The following is a 20,269-nucleotide window of genomic DNA, read 5'->3' on the forward strand; positions in this document are numbered from 1 at the left end:
GCACACGCGTGCAAAGTAGCTCATTGCTTTATAGCACTTAAAGAGGATTTCAAAACCATAAAATGGAGGAAAGATCATATTATTTTACTGAAAGAGTAGTAGATCCTTGGAACAAACTTCCAGCAGACCTGATTGGTAAATCCACAGTAACTGAATTTAAACATGCCTGGGATAAACATATATCCATCCTAAGATAAAATACAGAAAATATTATAAGGGCAGATGGACCATATCTGATAGCTAAACGTACAGTAATGTAACTTGTAAACAAACAGATCTGTTACAAGGATGTGTAAAATGTGTATTTTAGTTTCCAATGCTGCTATTTCAAACCTTAGCATTAAATTCTTTCTTGTATATTTCTCCCTTTCAAACAGTGGACATCTGGTCTGTTGGTTGTATCATGGCGGAAATGTTGACTGGGAAAACTCTGTTTAAGGGTAAAGACTGTATCCTTTTCTGTGCCCCTGTCTAAAACCGATGCTCTCACAGTTTGGACTGAAAATAACAGAGGGTCATTAGTAGAAAGAAATCCAGTATGAAATTTTTTTAAAAAATAGTACTATGGGCTCTGTTTAATCTAAAAATCTATTTTCACATATTGCGGGATTTTAATTAATAGCAAAGTTGTGGCAAACAAGGTTATTTAATGCTTCTTTCTTCCTTTGATGCTTGATGTTCATCATGGGTGGATCTTTAGCTATGTTCAAGACAATGTGCAAGTCTTCACTTTCAAAAGCAAACATTATTTCAGAAAGCATTGAGCACCAATATAGCTCCTGTCTATCCAGGTTGGGCAGAGATCAGTGTATGTAAGGGAATATTTGATTAAGAACAAATATGTGGGCACAATTTGTCACAATGTTGGAATTGCCCTCAGCAACTGATGCACGATCCTGAAAAAACAGTCAAGCTTGGCTTTGGAAGGTGAACGAATGAATAGAACAGAGCTGGAGGGGACCTTGGAGGTCTTCTCGTCCAGCTCCCTGATCAAGCAGGAGAACCTATACTATTTCAGATAAATGATGGTCTAGTTTCTTTTTAAAAACCTCCAGTGATGGAGCGCCTGTGATTTCAAGTTGTTCCACTGGTTAATTTTCGTCACATTTCACCCATCAAATCTCAACTTCTTCACAATTCTGTCTGCAGCTCCTTAAACCGAATATGTTTTATTTTTCTGTGAGATGACACAATTCAACCACATTTAACATTTATAAAGTCTTCTAGAAGTATAGCCACAATATTCAGCTTCTCCTCTCTCTCTCCTTTCCTTCTCTGCAGAGTTCCAAGATTCACTAGAAGAAAGGCTAAGGTTACTACAAGGGTTATCCAGAAAGTAAGGTTACGAGGCACATAGCTCTTATGAAGAATGTTCCCGGGGGAAGTTGGTATTACTATCGTGTATCGGGAAGCCAGCAGGAGAGAACGAGCAATGCCAGTGGTTAGTAGATCATCGATTGGCATTATGGTGAAAGTTAGAGATAAGTGTCCTCATTCCATTTCCCTCCAAGTGCGAAGTGCGCGCTGTAATACACTACCTGAATGCTAAGGGCATGAACGCTGCTGTGATGGGTACCCAAGATGCTGACTGAAGTGCACAAAATCGACAAAATCAGGGCCACCCTAGAATTTCTTGACCATTTCAAGATTGAAGGTGAGGCTTTTCTTAACTCTATAGTGACAGGAGATGAAACTTGGGCTTCTCACTATACTCCAGAGAGCAAATGTCAATCAATGCAGTAGCGCCATACCCATTCTCCTTCAGCCCCAAAATTCAAAACTCAGCAATCAGTGAGAAAAATCTTGGGCACCCATCATGCAATCACACACAAATCTTGGACAACCATCGCAGCAGCGTTCATGCCCTTAGCATTCAGGTAGCGTATTACAACATGCACTTCACACTTGGAGGGAAATGGAATGAGGACACTCATCTCTAACCTTCACTGCAACACCAGTAGATGATCTACTGACCATTGGCATTGCTTGTTCTCTTCTGCTGGCTTCCCGCTACACGATAGTATTACCAACTTCCCCCACAAGGGCTACATGCCTTGTAATCTTACTTTCAAGATAACCCTCGTATAGAGCCAAAAATTCTAGCAACTACTATTATTTCAGATAAGGCATCTATGAATAGTCAGTAATCCCTTGATTGTAACTATGGTGGAGGAGGCTAGGAAGTGAGAAGAGGCCTGTTGTTTCTTTGTAGGTGAGGCAGCCTATATCTGCTCATTGCTTGAATTTTTTTGCCAATCTCGTCAGTCTGAAAACCGACATGCACACTGTGTACTTATCTCTGTTAATGGAAAGGCGTTTACATTTTAGGCAGGAGGTCATAGATTATGCTGTTAGACATTTCTGATATAAATGGATATTCTGAAGTTGTCCCTATTACTGGTAGTCCTCAATTTATAACTACAATTTGAGACCAAACTTTATGTTGCTAAGTGAGATATTTATTGGGTGAGGTTTGCCCCATGGAATGACTTTTCTTGCCAAAGTTCTTAAGTGAATTATTGCCATTGTCAAGTGAGTAACACAGTTGTTGAGTGAATCTGGTTGATTCATTGACTTGGCTTGTCAGAAGGTCGTAAAAAGGGATCACACAATCCTGGAGACTGCAGTCGTCATAAATATAGTTGAATTTTGATCTTGTAACCACGGGGCTACAGCAACACTTGTAAGTGTGAAAAATGTTCGTAAGTCACTTTTTTCAATTATGTCATAATTTTGAATGTTCACTAAGTGAACTGTTGTAAGCCGAGGACTATCTATACTTCAACACAAATGATTGTGGGTTGCAGGCCTTATTCTCCCTAACAATCAATGATCCAGCAGGAAAGATTCAATATCTCTCATTCTAGCGATGCCAACAATGAGGTCAGTGGTGGGTACTGCGCGCCATGTGTATGATTTGCTTGTGGGCACATGCATATGCAGCACTTTAAAAAAAACTTCTGCACATGCTCAGAAACTAAAAACAAGAGAACCAGTTTGGGGGGGCGTGGCAGGCCTGGGTCATTGCCAGTTCTATTGACCGAGGCCACCAAGTTACTACCGGTTCTAGGAACCACCTCTGAAAGAAGTATGGAGGCAAGCTATATATTTTGCCCTTTTATAGAAAAAGTAGGATAATTATATGGTAAATGGAGCCATTTATGAAGGGGTAATACTTGATTCAGCCTGCCAGATCTTGATCAGCTCACCCAGATCCTGAAAGTGACAGGAAGCCCTGGAGAGGAGTTTGTGCAAAAACTGGAAGACAAAGCGGTAAGATTTGCATTTTAAAGGCAAACTCATAAGTTCTTATTGTTTTAGAAAGTTTAACTTTCTGCCCAAATTTTATAAATGGTGTCAACTGTTATTGTACATATGTATCCCATCGCTCCTCCAATTAACTCAAAGTAATGTGCTTTCTCATAGCCCCATTAATCTTCCCAAAAGTCCTGTCAGGTAAAATAAGAGAAAATTGATGGGATGGGTATCTTCCTAGCTTTAATCTAGTACTTTAAACCATTCGCTGGCTGGGGAATTCTGGGAGTTGAAGTCCAAATATCTTCAAGTTGCCAAGGTTGGGAAACAATGCTTTAAATTACCACCCTTGTAACCTTCCCTGAACTATATTATACCAGCATTTAGTTTTAATAACCTTTGAGTTTTATAACATGCATTATGAATATTTATTAGTACTTGTTTATTCTTGCAGCACTGTTAAGGATTGTTGGGTGCATTCAGCTCCTGAGAAAAACCACTAACTCTGAAATTTAATGAAATGCTGGGGTTGTAACAGCTGGAGAAAGACATCTGCAGATGCCCTTTCCTTCTCTAAAGCAGAACTGGGAGGGGAAAATGGCCCTGGGTTGCCGGTCCTCTACACAGCCTGATGAAAGGCAGCTTCCCTGTCAGTAGAGCAGAGGTGGGTTCCTACCGGGGCGCCCCTTTGCGGTAGTCCGGTAGTGGCCTGTCGATTGCGCAATTTGTGTGCGACAGCTCTGGTGCTGTCTTTCCCATTTGGTGCATGGCGCCATTTTGTTTTTCACTAAATTTTGGCGCTTTTTTGGTTCTGCACTTGCGCGGAAGCAAAATCATGTGAGGCGATGCTCACTGGTGCATGTTTTGGGTGATTTTTTGCTTCTGCGCATCACACAGAAGCAAAATCTTGCAAGGGGATGAGCGTGCGCAAGTGTAGCAAGAGTGCAAACATGCAAAGTGTTGCGGTGTGCAGCACACTGGTATGGAGAAAGGAGAAACCTGCCACTGCAGTATAGGAATATTTTCCTGTCACGGAACAGATATTGCATTATAAAAATTGAAAAGAGGAATGACAAAAGTGTCATTGAACAAAGGCCAAAATAAACTGGAATGTGCTAGCTATAAACATATTACGATAAAGTATCTTTATACACAGAAAAATCCTTCTTATGAAAATGGCAAATGAATGTAGATATTCAGAGATCAGTAAATTGAAATATTTTGCTTCTATAAATTGAAAATGGAGTACTGGGCATGTTTATTTAGATGTAAAACTTACTTTGTGTTCTGTCAGGCTCTCTGGCAGACTCTTCCCAAAAATTCACAGGTACAAATTTCAGACACACACACGTTTGAAAAATCAAAACAATGTTCTTTATAATGAAAATTCACATAAAGTAAACCCTCTTTTGGTATAGCAAAGAGCACTGGTCTCCAAACAAACTGGTAATTTGTACAAGTCCCTTATCAGTTCTGTGATACTTAGCTTGCAGCTGTGAGGCAATTCACAGTCCTTCTTCTTTCACAAAGTGAAACACACTTTGCTCTGGTTTAGTTTCAAAGCGGGGAAAAATCAGCACACAAAAGGTCAAAGTCAGTAAAGCAGTCACTAAACACAAGGATCAGATAATCCTCCACAATGGCCAAACCCACAGGCTGCTATTTATAGCAGCCGCACTAATCACCACAGCCCCACCCAACCACAGGTGGCCTCATTTTCTTCGATAATAATCTCTCAGTTGTTGTTGCCTATGCATCACTCTCCTCATGCGTGGCTGTATCATTAACTCTTGTTCTGAATCCAAGGAGGAGCTAGATAATTGATCTCCTTCTGAGCTGTCTGCCACACTCTCCTCCTCCCTGTCACTCATGTCTTCTTGGTCAGAGGAGCCTTCATCAGCAGATTCCACCGGGGGGGGGGGCAAAACAGGCCTGCAGCATGTGGATGTCTCCCCCACATCCGCAGTCCTTGGAGCAGGAGCTGGGCCAGAGCTAACCACAACACTTTGGTTTGATTTTTATTTAGTATTGCACCTTATTTAATTTGAGAAATCAGAACAAACAGGCAGAAACTGTCATCCGAACCATAAAGGTATTTTTTGAAGTGCCAATCATTGCTCTTAAGATGAGCCGCACCAAAGCCATTTATGGATGAAAGATGCCCTTTCTTTCGCTTCCTAAATCCTGTTTTCTATAGTGTCCTTCTTACCTAGCTAACTAGCAGGGGGCAAGAGGCTGCTCTTTTTTGATGGCTGAATAGATTCTCTCCCAGTTGTCTGCTTTCTGAACTCTCTCATTATATGAAATTAGTCAGTATGCTATAGATTAGATTACAAGCTTCCATCTTGATATAAAGAGAGATGCAACTATTAGGAGCCATGAAATCATATTATTATTTTTACTACAGTAAAATTATTACTTTGTCTTATGTACAACACAGCTAAAAGGAGACTAATGTGAACCTTTGAGTACTTTGTATAAAAAAAGTGTATGGCTAGTATGTGGGCTTCTAATCAATGTATAAAGAGTTGATTATGATGTAACTTTTCAAGGTGACATTTATGGCTTTATGAAATTGTTATTTATTTTAGGCTAAAAGCTACATACAGACACTTCCTAAAATTCCCAAAATGGATTTATCTCTGCTTTTACCCAAAGCCAGTCCTCAGGGTAAGTTCTTTTATATGTTTTAATTTACGATAAAACTAATATTCCTCAAAAAGATTATACAACTGAGATGTATTATTTAACTTCTATTTGGATGACAGATGAACATGTCAAAACAACCTCTTTTATGATTCTAGCCGAGCCAGCGTATTCTTTGCGACTTTGATAACCAAGAAATCTTCCCAATGTAATTTAAGCATGAATAATGTATTACCCTCTGGATGTTGTTGTGAAAATAAATCCCCTTGAGTATAATGGGAAATACTCTAAAGTAAATGTTGTATTACATGCCAGTCTTCTCTAGCTTAGCAGCCACAAGTGGCATTTTTGGTATTCAAAACAAAACACGAGTTGCAAAAGTTTGGATCCGATCCCAGAGTAAAATTTTACCATTTCAAGTTAGTGTCATTTGGTGGAGTGTTCTGAGTACTGCTAGCTCTCCAGCTGGGCTGCTCTGTGCCTTGTGAAATGGGGGTTGTTTTTTCTTACCTACGTGTTTTCTGGTCCAGCCAGTATGACAGCAGGGACCAATCATATCCCTGCTATAATTTGCTTCCACTGGATCTGATGGTATGGGAGTGAGTGATGAGTTAAGCACATGAGCGGACAAAAGATTGCTCTGAGCCAGATGATTGCCCAATCTGAATTTTTTTCTTTCAAATAAAACTGTTAGGGGCAATTAGCATTTACAAATGAAGTTAAGGTTTCATGCCTACTGTGCTTAATTTTGCAAGCAGGCAAGCCAAATGTATCTGCATATGTACTGCGTACTTCTCGCACAGATATTATGCAAACATTAAGAATACTAGCATAATTTTATCACATTGCAACATGCATAGACTCATTTCAAATTGTGAGATGGGCAGCAGTATTTTTTATTTCCTACATATTTCTAAATTTTAGTCTTGCTTCCCTACTCGGTCTGGATAAGAGCACCTTCCCAAAACCTCTTGTAGTGAGAATGAATTCTTCACCTGGCTCCATGGTGAGAAATGACCAGTAACGTAATGGTAAAATTTACAAATATACATCAAGTCACTTGGATTTCACCCTGCCTCAGATTCCAAATGATACATCTTAGTTAAATTAGATAGAAGTATTCAGCTTGATGTATTACAAAGTGGCCTGGAACTTCAACAATGATATTTTAAAAATTAAACTTTTTGAAGTTACAGGCCATTTTACTATCCATCAAGCTGAATCCTTCTACCTAATTTAACTATGTTGTAAATTTTATCATATATAGGTCAAGTGACTTGACCTAAATTTGGGCTCATCTCGTACTGAAATTTTTCAAGGGTATTGTTTCACGTCCTTTCTACAGTACATTCCAACTACAGTAGTGAGCCACTTAGATTTGTTTACTGAAATGTGAAAACTGGATGAAGCAAATATAGCCAATTTAGTCATCTTAAGCTTTTAGATTTACCCTGCCTATAATAAACAATTATAGCTTTCTTTAATTTTTACAATATTTATATCTTTCCTTGTAGCCGTGGACTTGCTTGACAAAATGTTGCAACTCGATGTTGAAAAACGACTCACGGCAACCCAAGCTTTGGCCCATTCCTACTTTGATCCATTCAGAGATGTTGAGGAAGAGACAGAAGCCCAGCACTCCTATGATGATTCCATAGGGAGTACAAAGCTTTCAATAAATGAATGGAGAAGTAAGTTCAGCTGGACAGTTTTGATATGTCCTTGCCCCAGTGCAATCCTCACCCTAGTTTATGAACCTGAAGTCCTCCAATTCCTGCACGCATAATAACTAGCTATATTAATGTTGAATAAGTCTGAAGTACAGGTTCTCTCTGAAGTAGTTAAAATTCATAACTTGGAGTATAATAAAGAAAATTTGTGTGGGTAATCCCCCCCCCCCCACTCTTTTTCATCATTTTTAGTTACTCCATAATTATTTGGGTAAGAATTCAGCATACTTTAATATAATATGGAAACATCACTACACTGCATTTTGTTGTCACCATGTTGACCACCAACCACCAACACATTTCTCATTTTAGGTTTTAAAACTGAGTGTCAAGCAGAAGCACTTGGGAAATAAGTCACCTAAAAAATAAATACCAGGGACAATTAAAAAGGGGGAAAGAAAAAGAAAAACAATGAGTAACGAAAGCAATACCTACTATCTAAATATACCATCAAATAATATGCCATATGCTAGTTTGAATGATACGTTGAAAACTTAAAGCGTATGTTTCTTTATAATCCTTTCCTATGAAACCTTAATAAAGACAGGGAACAGCCCACCTTGCAGTGAGTTCATGATTTGGAATGACAAGCTAGAACAGGACTCATTTATACTGAAGAGATGAACTGATAAATCTAACAAATTGATGTTTAACAATGACAGGTCCATTTTTTAAAGTCCACATCTAATTATTAAGTATTCACATATCGGAAGCATTTCTTAGCCGTGTATCGCCTCTTATCTTCAGCGTGGTGGTCCAATATAGGTCTAATATACAAATATAAGTCTAATACCGTGTTTCCCCGATAGTAAGGCAGTGTCTTACTATCTTTTTACCCCCAAAAGCCCCACTGTGTCTTACTTTGGGGGTATGTGTTATATTGTCCCGGGCACCGGGGCCGGCTCGTCTTCGGGCTTCGGCCCGGGCGAGGCCTTTTCTCCTCCGGGCGGGCGGCGTTAGGCGGCGTTGTGCAGCAGGTGTGGCTGCCCGTCGGGCCCGGCCTCCATCCCTCCTGCGCCGTGGCGGGGCCGGTCCGCGATGCGTGTCCTGGGGGCGCCCGGCTGGCCGGCTCCGGAGGCTGCGGCTCCTCCCGCTGCTGCCCAACGCCGAGGATGCCCCGCGCCTAGCCCGGCTACGGCAGCAGGCAGGCAGGCAGCCCCAGGCGCGGCGGGGAGAGCAAAGGCGGCTTCGGCCCGGGCGAGGCCTCTTCTCCGGGCGGGCGGCGTTAGGCGGCGTTGCGCGGCAGGCGCGGCTGCACGGAGGAGAAGAGGCCTCGCCCGGGCCGAAGCCGCCTTTGCTCTCCCCGCCGCGCCTGGGGCTGCCTGCTCTCCCCGCCGCGCCGGGCCGAAGCCGCCTTTGGTCTCCCCGCCGCGCCTGGGGCTGCCTGCCTGCTGCCGTAGCCGGGCTGGGCGCGGGGCATCCTCGGTGTTGGGCAGCAGGCAGGCAGGCAGCCCCAGGCGCGGCGGGGAGAGCAAAGGCGGCTTCGGCCCGGGCGAGGCCTCTTCTCCTCCGGGCGGGCGGCGTTAGGCAGCGTTGCGCGGCAGGCGCGGCTGCCCGGAGAAGAGGCCTCGCCCGGGCCGAAGCCGCCTTTGCTCTCCCCGCCGCGCCTGGGGCTGCCTGCCTGCCGCCCAACGCCGAGGATGCCCCGCGCCCAGCCCGGCTACGGCAGCAGGCAGGCAGGCAGGCAGCCCCAGGCGCGGCGGGGAGAGCAAAGGCGGCTTCGGCCCGGGCGAGGCCTCTTCTCCTCCGGGCGGGCGGCGTTAGGCGGCGTTGCCCAGCAGGCGCGGCTGCCCGTCGGGCCCGGCCTCCATCCCTCCTGCGCCGCGGCGGGGCCGGTCTGCGATGCGCGTCCTGGCCGGCTCCGGAGGCTGCGGCTCCTCCCGCTGCTGCCCAACACCGAGGATGCCCCGCGCCCAGCCCGGCTACGGCAGCAGGCAGGCAGGCAGCCCCAGGCGCGGCGGGGAGAGCAAAGGCGGCGGCGGGAGTAGCGGACGCCTCCCTCGCTTTTAGTACCGTGTTTCCCCGAAAGTAAGACATATGTCTTACTTTCGGGGTATGGCTTATATAAGCCGACCCCCCTGAAACCCCCCATATGTCTTACAATCGGGGGGGTCTTACTATCGGGGAAACACGGTATGCAATTCAAAATAGTGGATTCATAAAATTATAACATTTAAATTAGGTTTTAAAAGGCAGCTAGCAAACTAAATCCATACTTAATAAAAATAACATATAATGCCACCTATAATAACGTTTTAAAATATCATTTAAATACAGCAGGAAAAATTACCCATCTCTTCAATGGAATGAGTACTGGTAGTAAGAATAGGTCTTTCACAACCTTTTTAAAAACTGAGTAGTTTAGGAAGGCCTATGTAATATGAAGTGTTGCCCTCTGTGAGTATTGTTTTTGTTGCTGTTCAAAAATTATACTGGGATAGCAACATGTATTTTCAGGTGCATTCAATCCTCCATCCATTATAGTTTACTAAAATGTGATCAGTGTGTCTTTATCGTTTGAACAAAAATGCACTTACATGTATGCAAATTTTGTTTATCTTTAAAGGGCATATTTACAGTGAAATACTGTCATTCAGCCCAATTGCTCGGAAGGATTCCAAGAGAAGAAGTGGCATGACTTTATAGACTCTTGTATGTCTAGCGCTGATCGACCTTTCCAATGATACACAACCATCGGTGTTTTGGTCCTAAAGAAGAGTAAATATAAACCAGGATGAAAAAGGGCATATATATATATACATAGCAAGAGAATGAGAGAGAAAGAGCACAATGATACTGAATCAACAGAGGCCAACTTTACTCTGAACGTCAGAGTGATACAGCAATCTTGAGAGGCACAGGTTGAGGTGATTCTCATTAAATCTCTTTGTGATAAAATGTGGTGGCTTTGTTTTTCTTTTTCTTGTGCTTTTTGTAACTGGTTCCATAAATGTGGTCTAAAAAGTTAAAGTAAATGTTTCTACAAGTGAATAAAATATTTCTTTCTCCTAACATCGCCAATTAAATAAAAAAACATGTTTCAAAAAAAGAAAAGAAAAACCATTTATATAATAAAGGAACAGTTGCAAAGAGCACTTACATTACCTTCCTTGTGATTCATTCTCATCACTAGATATTTTACATTTGAAACAGATCTCTCACTTCTTAATGACCTTACATTAGCCATATAGAATTGCAAATAAAAAGTATTTACATCTTAAAGCATGATAATTCCCATCTGGCATGATTTTCCCCAGTATTGTTTCTTTGCAAATATTAACTCTATTATTATTTTAATTGGGATCTAGGATATGTGTGTGCACTCGCACTCCACATGTTCACTCCAGGGGTGGGTTCTAACTCCCCTCACTGCTGGTTCGCTTCCTCCCGTACCTGGTGGGTCACATGAGCAGTGCTGAAAGATACAATAAAAATCCAATAAAAGAAGAAAAGTCAAAAATAAGATAGTGATGCATGTGCAGTGCCAGAAACCCGGCTTCATACACAGAAGAAATAAAACTGGGATATTTTTTTTTAAATCCAAAATAAAAATTCCAAACAAAAGATGGCATTGTCTATGGACCAGCACCGACAGAACCGGTTCCATGACATCATCATAACATCACCAGTGGCTTGCTACCAGTTCAGGCGAACCAGTCCAAATCCACCTCTGGTTCACTCCCACCCACCCATGCAAACACACATATATGATGAGATCAGGGATTTACAATTTAAGATAAAAAGTGGAAGAACTGAATAGCCTGTTGGATTACAGAGCAGTTTCATTTGGCAATATTTAGTACTTTAAAATGACTGAACTGTATAATGCAATGAAACGAAGGGTACTTTCATCTTACTGTAATTTTCAGAAGCATTTTACGCAGGGATGAAATCCAGCAAGTTCTGACAGGTTCTGGAGAACTGGTAGCAGAAATTTTGAGTAGTTCACAGAACTGGCAAATACCACCTCTGGCTGGCCCCGGAGTGGGGTGGGAATGGAGATTTTGCAATAAAATGCCAAATGGATAAAGGCTACAAATATAACATCAAGCATTGGCATGTTAAAAATGTGATTAGTAAGGAAAACATCCAAAGAATGAAAAAACTGCTTAAGACAAAAGAAAATAGAATTATATTTTGGCCAAGTGTGATTGGACACACAAGGAATTTGTCTTTGGTGCATATGCTCTCAATGTATATAAAAAGACAAGATATATTTGTCAAGAATCATAAGGTACAACACTTCATGATTGTCATAGGGTACAATAAGCAACCAGGAAACAATATTAATATAAATCGTAAAGATACAAACAACAAGTTACAGTCCTGCTGTCATAAGTGGGAGGAGATGGTGATCCAAACGATAAGACCAATAGTAATAATAATCCAGTCTTGGTGAATAGTTTGACAGAAGTAAGGGAATTATTTGTTTAGCAGGGTGATGGCATTTGGGGAAAAACTGTTCTTGTCTCTAGTGGTCTTGGTGTGCAGTGCTCTATAGTTTCGTTTTGAGGGTAGTTGAAACAATTTCATCTCAGCTCTTGTCCCAGGCCCTATAACACTTTGACAGCCTGGAGGAGAGTTATGGGAGTTATCTCAACATATTCCCAGCTGGAAAAGTGTTTTGCATACAACAATAGTATAGCATAATCATACTGCGAATCTATGGCAGATTAATACAATTTTTCTCTGGCTACAAAAGTTTTGTGAAAACAAGACATCATTCCATACATTGCTATAGTCATTTTCTGTATGTCAAATATATAATCCAGGTCCAACTAGCTTGAAAAACTCTAGTGTGGAAACTGGAAAGTTTAAACAGATCTCCATTACTAAGAAAAATGAAAACTGTCAGTAGTGCTATTTTTTTTGCACTCCAGAGGGTTCACGGAAGCTTCCTTAAGTCCCAGAGTGCAAAACAACCAGCCCAACGGACAAACCAGAAATGCATTTTCAAAACATCCATTTTATCTGTTGGGATGTTTTTTGCACTCTGGGGTTTAAGGAAGCTTCCCTGAACCCTCCGGAGTGCAAAAAACAGCACAAGAAACAAACCGGAAGTGCATTGTCTGAACTTCCGGTTTGCCCATTTTTTTCACGTCCCAGGCTTTACTGAGGACTGCGCACATGCATGGGGCAGCAGGCGGTGGTGCGCATGCGTGTGTGTGTGTGTAGGGGTGTAGGCACGTACATGCATGCTAACACACTGACACACACCCTGTTGGCATGAGAACCAAAAAAGGCTCACTATCACCGTGTTAGAGCAACTGGTCTGTAGTCATTCAGTTCCTTGATGGAGGGCTTATTCAGCAGAGTGGACCATTTGTAGCAAGAATGATAAGACAGAGTGGCTGTGGGTTTTGCCTCCCAAGGATAATTCTGTCTGTCCATCACCCTGGGGGGTGGAATTACTGATCCTGGTGCACCAGTTGCGGCCCTATCTGGACCGGGAGTCACTGCTCAGTCACTCATGCCCTCATCACCTCGAGCCTCGATTACTGTAACGCTCTCTACATGGGGCTACCTTTGAAGAGTTTTCAGAAACTTCAGATCATGCAAAATGCAGCTGCGAGAGCAATCATGGGCTTCCCTAGGTATGCCCATGTAACACCAACACTCCGCAGTCTGCATTGGTTGCCAGTTTCCGGTCACAATTCAAAGTGTTGGTTATGACCTATAAAGCCCTTTATGGCATCGGACCAGAATATCTCCGAGACCGCCTTCTGCCGCACGAACCCCAGCGACCGGTTAGGTCCCAGAGTTGGCCTTCTCCGGGTCCCGTCGACTAAACAATGTCTGGCGGGACCCAGGAGAAGAGGGCTCCGACCCTCTCGAACCTGCTCCCCCTGGAGATTAGGATTGCCCCCGCCCTCCTTGGCTTTTGCAAACATCTTAAAACCCACCTCTGCTGTCAGGCATGGGGGAATTGAGACATTTTCCCCAGGCTTATATAGTGTTATGTATGGTATGCTTGTGTTGTATGTTTTTGTTTAAAATAATGGGTCTTTTAGATATTTTTTAAATATTAAATTTATTGTATACTCTTTTATTGCTGTTGTGAGCCGCCCTGAATCTGCGGAGAGGGGCGGCATACAAATCTAATAAATAATAATAAATAAATAATAATAAAGAAGGAACATTGGATATCTCTAGTGATTTGTTGAAGATTTGGGTAAAGATGGGGGCCAATTGGTCAGCACAGACTTCTAAGCAAGGAGTTATCTTGTCTGGGCTTGGTGCTTTTCTTGGCTTCTGTATGTGAAATAGATCTTGTACTTCCTTTTCTGTGATCACCAGCTGCGAACCCAATGGGATGGGGTCAATTATAGATTTGCCTGTTGTTGGTGTCTCTGGGATGGAGGTTGTGGAGATAAGTGGCTGTAGTTTCCTTTCAAACCTGCAATAGAACATGTTCAGGTCATCTCCCACATGCTGATTTCCCTCCGCTTGAGAAGGATTGCCATAACTGGTGATGTTTTTAAGCGTTTTCCACGTTTGCTGGTTCATTTGTTGATCTGTAGGCTTCCTGTTTGGAACAACGTAGGTGCTTAACTTTAGCTGTGAACCAAGGTGTATTCACAAGTTCCTGGTCGGTACACTAATAACAACATAAGAATGAGTATCTAAAGTTCTTCCTCTTCCTTCTACTTAGCATTCATGAATTGAGCACTGCTGCAATGTAACATTTTTTTCCAATATGAATCACACAACTTATACTGTCTGGTTTCTTTATGTCACTAGCTAACTCATACAATATTTGGAATCCTTGTAATATACGGCTAATTTATTTTTTGCAATTACAAGTAGTAATTGTACGTTCTGTACATCATGTGGCATAAAGCCAAAATCCAAATCAAATAAATTTAAACAGCACAGCAGTACACATCTTTCGTATTTTCCTGTACACCTTGAATAGTATAATTCAACACTTCTAACTTCAACCTGTTTTCCAATATATATTTTATTAAAATGACAGTGATTGTATTGTGGGGGGGACCTTTAGAGCAGATCGAGGAGGCCGGCTCAGATCTAGACTTTTTTAAATTTATGAGAAACAGGCTCTTATTACAGTGCCGCACATGTTAACATCACGTGTAGTTTGGCAGGCCATATTTCAGACACTTGTCATTTTGCTGGGCAGGGCCTCCCCAGAAGCATAAGCCTGCAGCAAATTGCACACATGCTCCAATGTACATATGGGGTGCACACGTTCTTACACGGGAAGTGACTCTCCCCTGTAGGAATTGGATCAGGTATGAACAAAGCTCTTCTCAGTTTGCTGCCTCAGAATGATTCCCAGCAGTTTTCCTCCCTGCATGGCGCCAGAATTCAACTTCGTCCTCAAACCGGCCTCCTGAGGCAGCCAGTTTCAAGAATTACACCCCACCTCGCCACATACACACACCCGTGTGTCTGTCAGCCGCCACCACACAAGGGTTCATTAGCCTATCTCGGTCACTTCCCCACCCCCCTCCCGTCCCACCGCTGCCCCCAAGCCTTCCCAATTCGAAGTCCGGAGAGGAAAAGCGGGGGGGGGCGGGCGGTCCTTGCCGGGGGGGGGGCGAAAGAGAGACGAGCGCGGCTGCAGCCCCCTCCCTCACCGCCTCCTTCCCTCCCTTCCCCCCCTTTCCTCTCCATCGTTTGGCCGGGCTGCGCTCCTGCCTTTTTTTTTTTTTTTTGCCGCCGCCGCCTCCATCTTGCCTTTCCTCGCTCCCTCCACCCCCCCACCCCCACCCCGCAACAGGAGCCGGAGCCGCGGTGGAGGCACTGAGGCAAAGAGGCAGCAGGCTGGGAGTCGCTGGCATGAGGGGGCGGCGCTGAGGAGATACTGGCTGAGCCGACATCTTGTGTTCCCCCCCCCCCTCCACCCTTTTGCCGACGGTGCAATCCCGAGCGCTCCGCAGAAAGTCAGGGGCCCCCGCGGCGGAGAACGAGGAGGCGGCCCAGGCAAGTAGAGTCAAGAGCTCTTCCCCCCCCTCCCCGTCCCGCCGCAGTCGCAACCTCATTCCCCTCCCTTTCCTCACGGTCTCCCCCCCCTAGGTTCGCATGAAGGTGACCGGTTTGGGCGGGAGCTGGGTGACAAGATTAGAAAGGCCTGGAGCCCTCCGAGATGCGGGATAGGAAACTTCCCGCCACGCCTTATAACCGAATTTGAGGGGGGGGGAACGGAGAGCAACTGAGAGCGCGGGGAAAAGAAGGAAACCGCTCCCCGCCATCTTGTTTGCCCTCATAACCGGGACATCGTTGGCCACACCCACCTTCCCCTTCACCATTGGTTGAGGCAGGGACACGTCGCTCCCGTTTGGAACCGGGATGATTGCGATTGATTCCATTGACGGAGGATGGACAGCGCCGCTTTCCAATCCGAACGCGGCTACGGATGATTCCTTTACCTGCTATGCAATTAGTGGAGGGATTCCCCCCTCTCCCCTCCCTCCCCCTCCCAGGGCCTTGGAGACATTAATAAATTCATATTCGGGCCTACTTTTTCCTCCTCCTTTCCTCCCTTCGCCCCCCCGTCCCTTTGCTTTTTAAAAAAAAAAAAATCTGTGGAAGACAGTGAGGCGGGCTGGCGGTTAGGAGAGCTCAAAAATTGTTGCCCTGTCGGTCACGTGACAAGAGCCTCCCTTCCACCACAGGGTTGATTCGAGAGCGTTTCCCCTGGGAAAGTTATTTTCCATGGTGGGGCCTGAGGGGAATTTTTGGTTTGGGATCCGAATACTTGACGTCGTACGGTGGCTCGTTCGGTTGAAAAAGCTTTGCGTGGAACACAAATTTCTCTCAGAGGATTCAGGATGGGCAGAATTCAACCGAGTTTATTTTAGATATAGCCGTGTCTGTAGTCCAACGTTAACACGCTTCTGCTGCCTGGCATCAGTTAGTTGCTGGCAGAGGTCCCCAAACTTGGCAAATTTAAGATTTGTGGACTTCAATTCCCAGAATTCTTAGCCAGCTATGCCTTAATGGAATTCATGGCTGCCTTTCCGTAATTCAGGCTACAGGATACCAGGTAGAATAGAATTGGGAATTAAGAATTAAAATAGAAAGCAGAACTGGAAAGGGACTTTGGAGGTCATCTAGCCCAACCCCCTGCTTTAGGCAGGAAACTACTGTTCAAAAAAATAAAGGGAACACTCAAATAACACATCCTAGATCTGAATGAATGAAATATTCTCTTTGAATACTTTGTTCTGTACAGAGTTGAATGTGCACAACAGCATGTGAAATTGATTGTCAATCAGTGTTGCTTCCTAAGTGGACAGTTTGATTTCACAGAAGTTTGATTTACTTGGAGTTATATTGTGTTGTTTGAGTGTTCCCTTTATTTTTTTGAGCAGTGTATAACATTTCAGGCAAATGGTTATCCAATCTCTTCTTAAAAACTTCCACTGTTGGAGCATTTAATGACTTCTGGAGGAACTATTCCCCTGATTAATTATCAGGAAATTTCTCCTTAGTTCTAGGTTGCTTTTTTCCTTGGAAGTGCAGGGTAGAATTACAGGAGTCTTGGAAAAGATGACTAGAATAGAATAGAATTCTTTATTGGCCAAGTGTGATTGGACACATAAGGAATTTGTCTTGGTGCATATACGTACTCTTAGTGTACATAAAATAAAAGATACATTCCACGAAAAAGCTTTCATGAGTTACCTTGAAATGGATTTAAGTAAATGTCAGTTTGTCATAATGTCAGAAATGGATTTAAGTAAATGTCAGGCTTAGTTTCAGTCTTTCTGTAGAATTGTAGAAAAAGATTTGGGATATACTTTAGAGATCATCCAGACCAATCCTCTGGAAGAATGCACCATTACAGCATCTCGAGCAGAGAATAGAATAGAATTAGAAGAGAACAGAATAGAATTTTATTGGCCAAGTAGGATTGGACACACAAGGAATTTGTCTTGGTGCATATGCTCTCATTGTACATAAAAGAAACGTTTGTCAAGAATCATAAGGTGCAACACTTAATGATAGTCCGGGTACAACTAAGCAATCAAATCATATTAGGAACCAGTCAATGTAAATCGTAAGGATACAAGCAACAAAGTTACAGTCACTTGTGGGAAGAGATGGATGATGGAAATGATGAGAATATTAATAGTAGTGCAGACTTAGTAAATAGTTTGATAGTGGTGAGGGAATTATTTTTTTAGCAGAGTGATGGCGTTTGGGGGAAAATGTTTTTGTGTCTAGTTGTTATGGCATGCAGTGCTCTATAGCGTTGTTTTGAGGGTAGGAGTTGAAGCAGTTTTCTTATGTTCTTAGGTTCAGTTTGTATCCAGAATGTGAGGGGTTTGTAAATATTTTCACCGCCCTCTTTTTGACTCGGACAATTAATTATCCAGTTAATTAAATATGGCAACAGTATAATGTTCCTCAGATATGAAAACAAAAATGAGCCCCCCCCCCCCTTTGAAGTAGTGTATTCATTTTGAGGTGAGAAAACCCTGCCACTCTAATATATTTATCAGTGCTCAATTGATTTCTTCTGGGGTATAGGACATTTTAAAAACAAAGTGGAACACAGTACATAAGCACAATTCTTTTTGTCTCAGCAAGCAATACTTTGATTGGTTTTGTCTGGTGCAGAAAATTCTTGCTGTGAAAGTATAGCCTTAATGTCTGATTCATTGACTGCATTAATACTTCATTCCAAATCCAATAATATTTTCTTTAGTTTTTTTACACTTAAATCTATTGCATGAACAGGTTTTATAGCGGCTAAAGCAGGCATGACTATAGTCAACTGCATTATACAAATCATAATATATTGGGAAATATGAATCCTCTCAAATATTTGACCAATTAGTTCAAAACAATTCTGCACTTCTTCCCCTTTCTTTTGTTGGTCCCATATATTACATGTCCCAATGCTCTAGTAACTGTAAACACCAGGAATGGCACATTTTCTATATCATGTCTAGATCCAAACATCTGTTTCCTCCCTTAGTTGCCTGTTTCCTTGTTGCTAGTAAAGCCCAACTCCAGTCCTACAGCTTTAACAAGGATGTACATGCCACTGTTTTAACCCCCATGTCTAACTTTTGGGCCTGAGTTATAAAACTTAGAGATTTAGTATGCCATTTAAACCCATCAGATTTGCAGTATCTAGAACTGAAAAGTACAATTTTGCTTTCCACAAATCCCAAAGATGGGATTTTTTTTTGTGTGGCAATATGTCAACTTTTACCCATTGATGCATGAGCTGTGCAATACAAAAAGGGAGTGTGATGTGTTTGAAAACTGTTTCAATAGTCCCAGGATCTAGATAAATTGGCATTGGCAAATGTTATCATATCTTAATTATGGTAAAATCTGTAAGGATAGCTAGGAGGCTAATAAAATTGCTTGAAAGCTAGTTTAATAGATTTAATAGATTGCTTTTTAAATGGGAAATATAATATTCAACTGTAAATCAAATATTGCAACTTAAAGCGTCTGTTTATTAATGTATTTAATATTTGTATATCCTCACTTTTCTGTTTTCATTTTATTATTAAGTTTGGACATGCTTTTACTAGTCCTTAATCTGTAATATTTATATGATTAAATAGATGAAGTTTTCTCTAAACAATTTCTCTCCATATCTGGGAATATTTAAATGAGAAAAACAATACAATATGGAGTGACAGAGAAGGAGTATCACTATAAACCTCTATAACTCCCTTAGATCTGTACTGTTTGAGAAGAAAATGGTATATAGATTTTAGGAATGTTATGAGGCATGATATTGGACTCACTGATTACATAGATTTTAGGCCTGGTATTAAACTCACTGGCCCTGAAAATACACTGGCTCCTTATCTTCTCTGAACCTTCACTTAACTGCAAAGCCCTATAAAAATATCTTTAATGTGGTTTATGAGCAGTTACATCCAAAGTAGAGGAGAATAAAAAATAAATAAACCAAATTTCAGAATTCACCTTAGGAATAAATCTAAAGTTGCATACACACAAATAGTTATTTCTGAGCCTTGTTTTTAACCATATTTTATATACCTGGCTGTGGAATTCTGGTATTTGAAGTACTATACATACAGCTTAAAGTTGCCAACATTGAGACACACTGAACTAGAAGATTCAAGTTTCTAAGATCTGAAATGCATTATTAGATTCAGTGTTAGATATTAAAGTTATTAATAGCTATTGTAGGCTATTAGAACACTGTGGAGTCTTTGATGAGCTACAGATATAATCTTCCATTATGGGGTTTGGTAGACAGATAATAGGGGTTTAAAAGTTTTCCTCATTTTATGAAATTGTTAAAAAGCACATGCATACTGGCACAGAAATGTCAATTGCTATCTGTGCAAACTATTTCCAGGACCAGTGGTTTCTTTGGAAAGGAAATTTCCATCCTATTTGTATGGGATCCTACTGTAAGACCCCATGTAAATAGTTGTAGAAATAAAATAAAGTTGTAGAAATCATTTCTAGTTGTAGAAATTAAAAAAGTATATATTTAATATTATGTTTAGTTTGACCAATTGAGTACGTACATTAAATTCTGTATACTGAATACAGTAAATTCTGATGATTGGAGCCATGGAGAACCACTCCCCCTTTCACAAAAACAGGCAGTTAAAAGAGGCTTTTCAGGGGGCAGCTGTCTTTGCTTTCATCCCGAATTCCTCAGT

The 20,269-nt window shown here is 42.1% G+C and overlaps 3 protein-coding genes across 11 annotated transcripts in view; 2 read left to right on the forward strand and 1 right to left on the reverse strand.

Annotated features, from left to right (window-relative positions):
- MAPK13 (mitogen-activated protein kinase 13) overlaps positions 1 to 10,529 on the forward strand; it is a 33,080-nt gene extending 22,551 nt beyond the window's left edge. The window contains exons 8-12 of the mRNA XM_070745193.1: positions 378 to 449; positions 3,194 to 3,273; positions 5,847 to 5,925; positions 7,416 to 7,592; positions 10,198 to 10,529. Coding sequence (XP_070601294.1) covers positions 378 to 449; positions 3,194 to 3,273; positions 5,847 to 5,925; positions 7,416 to 7,592; positions 10,198 to 10,277 — 488 coding nt within the window. The 3' untranslated portion in view covers positions 10,278 to 10,529. The remainder of the gene's footprint in view (positions 1 to 377; positions 450 to 3,193; positions 3,274 to 5,846; positions 5,926 to 7,415; positions 7,593 to 10,197) is intronic.
- Positions 1 to 20,269, reverse strand: part of FKBP5 (FKBP prolyl isomerase 5) — a 1,202,894-nt gene that overhangs the window by 331,418 nt on the left and 851,207 nt on the right. The gene's annotated exons all lie outside the window — the stretch shown is intronic.
- BRPF3 (bromodomain and PHD finger containing 3) overlaps positions 15,160 to 20,269 on the forward strand; it is a 44,770-nt gene continuing 39,660 nt past the window's right edge. For 7 of the 9 annotated variants that reach the window (XM_070745194.1, XM_070745199.1, XM_070745196.1 and 4 more), the window contains exon 1: positions 15,295 to 15,578. The gene's annotated coding sequence lies outside the window, so the exon portion shown is untranslated. Of the gene's footprint in view, positions 15,579 to 20,269 lie in introns of all 9 variants that reach the window. The other 2 variants (XM_070745203.1, XM_070745201.1) reach the window with 2 other exon arrangements.

The sequence above is a fragment of the Erythrolamprus reginae genome, chromosome 3, assembly GCF_031021105.1.
Source record: "Erythrolamprus reginae isolate rEryReg1 chromosome 3, rEryReg1.hap1, whole genome shotgun sequence".
NCBI lineage: Eukaryota > Metazoa > Chordata > Lepidosauria > Squamata > Dipsadidae > Erythrolamprus > Erythrolamprus reginae.